General features: G+C 41.9%; 1 protein-coding gene across 2 annotated transcripts in view; it reads left to right on the forward strand.

The window, feature by feature from the left end:
- Nucleotides 1-4,743, forward strand: part of Znf565 (zinc finger protein 565) — an 18,296-nt gene extending 13,553 nt beyond the window's left edge. For both annotated transcript variants that reach the window (XM_013522322.1, XM_013522321.1), the window contains exon 5: nt 3,292-4,743. In XM_013522322.1, coding sequence (XP_013377776.1) covers nt 3,292-4,562 — 1,271 coding nt within the window. In that variant the 3' untranslated portion in view covers nt 4,563-4,743. The remainder of the gene's footprint in view (nt 1-3,291) is intronic.
- The last annotated feature ends 3,192 nt before the right edge of the window (nt 4,744-7,935 follow it).

Consider the following 7,935-nt stretch of genomic DNA (forward strand, 5'->3'; position numbering starts at 1 on the left):
AATAAACCTTTCTCTCTTTAACTTTGGGTATTGGGTATTTTGTCCCAGCAATGGGAAAAGTAACTAAGACAAATACTAGTTAGCCTTTAAAGAGAAGGAAGTCTCTGTCATTTGCCATAACATGTGCTGGAAATAAGCTCCCAGACTCAATTTGCTGATGCAGATAATGAAGCACTCAGACCCAAGAAACCTAGACAAAGCTTTTTACTTTTGTAAAAGTGCACAGGCACACCCCAGCAATGAGGTAGCAGGCACCCAGGAAGGTTGCTCCTTTGATCCCTAGCAAGAGAAGCAGCTAACCTTTTCCCCCATTGGTTGGGTTGAAGGTTTACAATCTATCCTATTTTATTTTTATTTTATTTTTGTCTTTTTTGAGATAGGGTCTCACTATGCAGTTCAGGCTGACCTTGAGCTCACTTTGTAGCCCAGGCTGGTCTCGAACTTCCAATGATCCTCCTGCCTCAGCCTCCCAAGTGCTGGGATTTCAGGCGTGCACCACCACGCCTGGCTTACAATCTATCCTGATTGGCTAGTTTAAGTGGCCCAAAAGGTTGCTAGGCAGGGCTGTTAAGGGAAGGGAGAATAGGGGTATGGGGCACTGAAAATCCCTGGCTGTTGATAAGTTATGTTTAGCTATTAGCTATGTTTCTGGAGTCTAAACTGAGCAGGCATTTCTCACAACTTGGTGTGTTCAGGAGGGACTGCCTAGAATGGACTAGAGTCCAAAATGGAGGCAGTCCTGTTGAATAGAAAAGACAGAGCTATTATTTCTCACACATGGATGAATCTGGAAGACAGTATGTTGAGTGAAATAAGCCAGACTCAGAAAGACAAATACCACATGATCTAATTATATGTGAAATCTAAAAAGGCCAAACTCGTCAAAGGGGAGAGGAGAATGTCATTACCAGGATTTGGGTAGGGAGAGGAAGTAGATCAGGGAGATGTTGTCCTTAGGTACAGAGTTGTACTTACACAGTAAGTTCAAGGGATCTTGGTACAAAAAGATGACTGTATAACAGTATATTGCATCATGGGTTTATTTGTCTTTTGGGTTTTTTACTTTTGTTCCAGTCTGGAGTTAAACTCAAGCCTCACTCCAGATAACTAAGCACACACTCTACCACTGAGCTACACTCCCATTCCCTGCATAATTTGTTCAATTTGAACATTGGGGGAAAAAACCTATCTGGATTTTATTCTGGTATGTGGTACCGTAATATATGGATCTGATTTTTCTTTTCTTAAATGACTGTTTGGTTACCCTGATATTATTTATTACAAAAACTACTGTTTATCCCTTTGAGATACTACCTTTATAGTATATTCAATTTCAATAAACTTCAATCTATTTTTATGCTTTTTATTGTGTTCCACTGGCGTGTCTGTCTGGAATCCAATATTTATTCATTCCCAAATCCATTACCAAAAATCTGCTCTATGCTAGGAGTTGATTACAGTCACTATTGAAAAGGCATTATTTCTGTCTTTGGGAAATTTAGAAGCAAGAAAACAAATACATCAACAGATAAATATATGGAAGTATAATTATTACTGATAAAAGTGTAATAGGGACAGGACACAGCTGTGCAAAAGAGAATACATGTGCCTGCTGAACACTTTTTTAAAAGTGAGTTTTCGAGCCAGGCATGGTGGCTCACGCCTGTAATCCCAGCACTGGGGAGGCTGAGGCAGGAAGATCGTTGCAAGTTCAAGGCCAGCTTGGGCTATCAAGTGAGTTCAAGACTAGCCTGAACTGACAAAAGACAAAAAAAAGTGAGTTTTCATCTGAGACCTAAAGGATGAGAAAAGAGCATGTGAAGAGCACCGGACCTGTTGAGTGATCTGAGGTGGAAAAGGCCTACGTTTATTCTAGCTGCTCAAAGAAAGCCTGTGGTTTGGTACAAAGGTAGGAGAAGGGAGAGTCCTCAGTGTGACGTTGTATTGTCCCTGGTTGAGACAGTGACAAGAAAGACATCAGGGACCTGCTTTGCCAAGAGCATTGTGAGCCATGACTGCATTTGGATGCACTCTCAGCACAGTGGGAAGGCAATGAGAAGGCCAGGCAGATTTTCATTTTGCTTGGCCTCAATGTCATATGATGGGACACAGTATAGAGATTGCCTCGAATTGGGTATAATGGCATGCATCATAATCCCAGTTACTGGGGAGGCTGAGACAGGAGATTCTTGCCTGGGCAACATAGCAAGCCCCCATCTTAAAAAACAAACATAAAGGAAAAAGTAGAAGTGCTTTATCTATACAGAATGTCTGGAATAGGCAAAGGTATAAAGGTAGAATTAGTGGCTCTCTGCCTAATCAGTAGTGGCTAGCTAGGGATGGAGGGAATAGAGAATGGGAGAGACTTTTTATGGGTCTTAGGTTTTAGGTTGTCCTCTCTCTCTCTCTCTCTCTCACTATGTCTCTCTCTTCCCCTTCCACCCTACCCGCTCCACAGTGTTGAGCATTGAACTCAGGGCTTTCCCACTGAATTACATCCCCATCCCATTTTGTATTTTGAGGCAGGATCTCACTGAGTCACTGTGTTGCCCTGGCTGGGCTCAAACTTTTGACCCTCTCAGAGGGCTGTGACTGCAAATATGTGCCATCGTGCCTGGCTGAGGGCCTTGGGGTTCTAAATGGGATGATGAAATGTTCTCAAACTAGATAGTGGGAATGTGCTACAAGCCACTGAATTGTGCATTTTAATGCACATTTGGTTTAGATGGTTTAAATGGGAAGTTTTGTTATGTGAATTTTAAGCTCAATTAAAAAATTCGTATATGTGTGAGGCCGTAGGTTCAATCCCAGTACCACAGAGACTTTAAAATATATGAATACACACACACACACTTTGGCCCAACTTTTGTAGATTTCGATTCAGTCTGAGGTAGGCTTGGACATGTGTATGGTTAATATTCTTCCTAAATGATTCTGATCCGTATCAAAATGGAGAACCTGGCTTATTTCGTCTTGCTCCCTTCTGACACCATATGAGCCTCATACAATGTCTGTGCTTTTGTGTGCTTTTTAGAAATTGACCAATGTTTGAGACTTATTTAGGCTAGTCACTTTTTATTGTTATTATTTTTATTCTATCTTCCCTGTTTTACTGTGGATTTTATTTTTTCATAGAAGAGAACAGATTTTTTTTCCTTTTTTTAATTTTTATTTTTATTAGTACATGTTTGCAGTCCGTAACGTACAGTCATCATGAGGAGATGGCATATGCACCTACACATACTAGTTCTTTGTGTGAGCATAGCTTGTATTTACTTTTATATTTTTCAGGCTTGGAGTCCACGTGTGAGACATTTCCACAAAAACATATTTTTGAAATAAAGTCTTTCAATTGGGAGTTCATGGAAACCCTTAAAAAGTGTGATCTTGAGGGCTCCAGTTTTAGAGGTGACTGGGAATGCAAAGGCCAATTTGAGAGACGAGAAATAAACCAGGAGTGCTATTTCAAGCAAGTGGAAATCATCTATGAAAACATGCCCGGTCTCGAGCATCACAGATCCCTCACTCCCCATCAGCGCGGTGGGACCAGCGAGAAACTGATTGCGTGCACTGAATGTGGGAAAGCATTTAGCCGCGGCTCACACCTCAGTCAGCATCAGAAAACCCACACTGGTGAAAAGCCCTTTGACTGTAAGGAATGTGGGAAGGCCTTTAGCCGTGCCTCACACCTTGTTCAACATCAGCGAATTCATACAGGTGAGAAACCTTACAGCTGTAAGGAATGTGGGCGGGCCTTCGGGAGGACTTCGGAGCTTATCCTACACCAGAGGCTTCATACTGGTGTCAAACCTTATGAATGTAAAGAATGTGGAAAGACCTTTAGGCAGCATTCACAGCTTATTCTGCATCAAAGAACTCATACAGGTGAGAAACCCTACGTGTGTAAAGACTGTGGGAAGGCTTTCATCCGTGGCTCACAACTTACTGTCCATCGCAGAATTCACACAGGTGCTAGGCCGTACCAGTGCAAAGAGTGTGGGAAAGCCTTCAGACAGCACTCTCAGCTGACTGTCCATCAGCGGATCCATACTGGGGAGAAGCCCTATGAATGTAAGGAATGTGGGAAGGGCTTCATTCACAGCTCAGAAGTTACTCGGCATCAGAGAATCCATTCCGGGGAGAAGCCCTATGAATGTAAGGAGTGTGGGAAGGCCTTCAGACAGCACGCGCAGCTCACGCGTCACCTGAGAGTTCATACCGGTGACAGACCCTATGAATGCAAGGACTGCGGGAAGGCCTTTAGTCGCAGTGCATACCTTATTCAACATCAGAGGATCCATACAGGAGACAAGCCTTACGAGTGTAAGGAATGTGGGAAAGCCTTCATTCGCGTTTCACAGCTGACCCACCATCAGCGAATTCACACCTGTGAGAAGCCCTATGCATGCAGGGAGTGTGGGATGGCCTTCATCCGTAGTTCACAGCTTACTGAACATCAGAGAATCCACCCTGGCATCAAGCCTTACGAATGTAGAGAGTGTGGGCAGGCCTTTGTGCTTGGCTCTCAGCTCATTGAACACTACAGAATCCATACTAGTTAGCAAGCCTCAGATACGAGGGACACAGAAAAGCCACTGGAGTTCACACATGGCTCAATATTAGGTCATTATCAATGTAATTGATGTCAGAAAACCTTCACTTGTCACTTCTGTTGTGGAACATTAGAGTAATATACCAGAAGAAAATTCAATAAATGTGGGCGTTCGTCTCTCTTACTGCTTACTAAGCATTAGAAAATCAATGCTTTAAAAAGTTAGTAAAAATGTAGTGCCGGGCATGGTGGCGCACACCTGTAATCCTAGCACTTGGGAGGCTGAGGCAGGAGGATCGTTGTGAGTTCAAGACCAGCCTGGGCTACAAAGTGAGCCCAAGACCAGCCTGAACTGCATAGTGAGACCCTGTCTCAAAAAGCAAAAAAAAAAAAAGAATGTAGACCAACCTTCTTAACATTCAGTATGTTAAATTTCTGAGAATTCCAATTAGAAAGTGACTTACACAGTGGTGAGCACCTGTAGTCCCAGCTACTTGGGGAGGTGAAGCACGAGGATCACTTGAGCCCAGCAGTTCATAACCAGCCTGAGCAACAGCAGGACCTCACCTTAAAAAAACGTGAATGTGCCTCTTTTCCCAGCATAGACTTTACTTGACATTGTCTTCTCATTTCCATTGTTTACTGACTGCAGAGCATTAGGGAAATTTTGCAGGGTCTCTGTCCCTCTTTTGCTTATTTTCTTCACTTATTTTTAAGTGATAATTATATCGACCTAATAGAAAGTTTTCATGAAGACTAAAACTTAACATTTCTTATAAAGCCTTTAAACATGTATGTGGAACATATGTGCTCAATAAGTACTAGCTATTGTTACTAATTTTGTTGTCATTATCACTTACTGAATTCACATGAGAAGGAAAAATCCTTCATAATGATTTGTTATAATTCATTCCAAAAAACAGTAATAAGGCCATAATTATCACAAAAAGGCCTTCATTCAGCTATTGTAATGGCAAATGCCTGTGATCCCAGAACTCAGAAGGCTGAGGCAGGATTACCTCAAGTTCGAGGCCAGCCTGGGCTACATAGCAAGACCCTGTTTTGTTTTTTTTTTTAAAAAAAAAAAAGAGCCAGGTGTGGTGGTGCATACCTATAATCCCAGCACTCAGAAGGCTGAGGCAGGAGGATTGTTACAAGTTCGAGACCAGCCTGAGCTACAAAGTGAGCTCAAGGCCAGCCTGAACTGTAGTGAGACCCCGTCTCAAAAAGAACTCAAGGAGGGGCTGGGGATTTAGCTCAGCGGCAAAAGCGCCTGCCTGGCAAGCGCAAGGTCGTGAGTTCGGTTCCCGGTACCGGAGAAAAACAAAAAAAAAAAAAAAAAAAAGAACTCAAGGATTAAATGTCAGGGCTTTGTCACCAAGCATATATCTCCAGCACCTAGTCATTCCCCATCACATACTGAACATGTTCAATGAATGATTAATTACTCTAACGTTAGAAAAGAATTACAACATAAATCCAAATCAGCAGTGAGAATGATTAAAAATAAAAAGGTTGTTATAATCCCAGCACACAGGAGGCTGACATAGGAGGATCACTCTCAGTTCAAGACCAGCCTGGGATATATAGTGAGTTCAAGGCCACACTGAACTATATAGTGAGACCCTGTATCGAAGCACCAAAAAAAAAGTTATTAAAATGAGAAACAAAATAGTAGCCTTAATCTAAAAGTTGTTTAACAATACAATAAGATAGACTATTTTACAAATGTCATATAAAAAATTTGAATAGGAAGGGGAGGGAAATTTTTAAAAATTATGTGTGACTTCATTCTAATATATTTGAAAAGGTAGAGAACAGATGTTTACAAAAATATCAAATTGGTTCAAGATGTGGAATGCCTGAATAAATCAGTGATTATGGAAGGATGTGAAAATTCATCACAACTGTTTCCCTTTAAAACATTTTAGGACATAAGGATGTAGCTCAGCGGTATAATGTTTACCAAGCATGCATGATCCCCCGCATCACAAAACAAAACAAAAAGAGATAAGAGAAAAAGTTTCTGTGTGATGGTACTGGGAACTGAAGCCAGGGCCTCACATCCCCAACCCTTTTTTAAAAAATGTTTTATGTTGAGATAAATTCTCACTGAGTTGCCTCAGCTGAACTCAAAGTTGTAGTCAGTCCTCTTGCCTCAGCCTCCAAGTGCTGGGATTATAGGTGCTTACTACCATGTCTAGCAGAAAACACTTTAACCTATAGAACTCCAAGGAACCAACAATCCTTAAAAGAAAGCTTGCCAGTTTATTTTCAAGGATAAATAAAATTCTGATTAAGAGCTGGGCATGTGGCACACGCCTGTAATCCCAGCACTCGGGAGGCTGAGGCAGAAGGATCGTTGTGAGTTCGAGGCCAGCCTGGGCTACAAAGTGAGCTCAAGGCCAGCCTGAACTGCACAGCGAGACCCTGACTGAAAAAGACAAAAAAAAAAGAAAAAATCTGATTAAGGAAAAAATCAAGAAAAATTTCTTAATAAAGAAAAGTGAAAAGCCGAGTGTGGTGGCGCATGCCTGTAATCCCAGCATTCGAGAGCCTGAGGCAGGAGGATGGTTGTTCGAGTTCGAGACCAGCCTGGGCTACAGCGTGAGCTCAAAGCCAGCCTGAACTGCAGTGAGACCCTGTCTCAAAAAGACAAAAAAAAGTGAAGAACTACAGGTTATATAATTCTCAAAAACCAAATTGTAGATTATTGTCTTTTGTTTGTTTGTTTTGTTTTTCTCCGGTATCAGGAACCGAACTCACAACCTTGCACTTGCCAGGCAGGCGCTTTTGCCGCTGAGCTAAATCCCCAGCCCCGATTATTGTCATTTATGAAGACAAATAAAGTTCCTGCTTATTTAAGCCAGAAGTTAATTTTAAGTTGAATATCTGAGATTTCACCTGCTTTGGATTAATTTGTTCCCAGAATTTGTGGTATTCGAACTGTAGAAGGTCATAATAATGATGAAGAGAGCCTTGATTAAACTCCAGTGACATCTGGATCAGGGTTTGTGAATGAATCTCAGGAAAGTAAAAACACACTGATCCCCTCAGCCCTCAGGGTAGCCAGGCAGTGTGAGGCAGGGGGCCAGATGCACTCTGATGCCAGCCTCTTAGGCACTCCGAATGTTAGCTTAAAGCCCCTAGATTTTCTGCACGTGCCACTGCTTACAAAGGATTGAAAACAGCATTATGTATGTCATATTTTTAAGTTATTTAATGATTAAAATATACAGTTGAGGTAGAGTGCTTGCCTAGCATGCATAATGCCCTGGGTTCAATCCTTAGCACCAAAAAGAGAGAGTAGTTAAAGGAGCTCAAACCTCTGACATTAAAAATTGCCACATTGGGCTGGGTGTGGTGGCACATGCCTGTAATCC

This window comes from Chinchilla lanigera, unplaced genomic scaffold (assembly GCF_000276665.1).
Source record: "Chinchilla lanigera isolate Chin_1 unplaced genomic scaffold, ChiLan1.0 scaffold00067, whole genome shotgun sequence".
Lineage (NCBI taxonomy): Eukaryota > Metazoa > Chordata > Mammalia > Rodentia > Chinchillidae > Chinchilla > Chinchilla lanigera.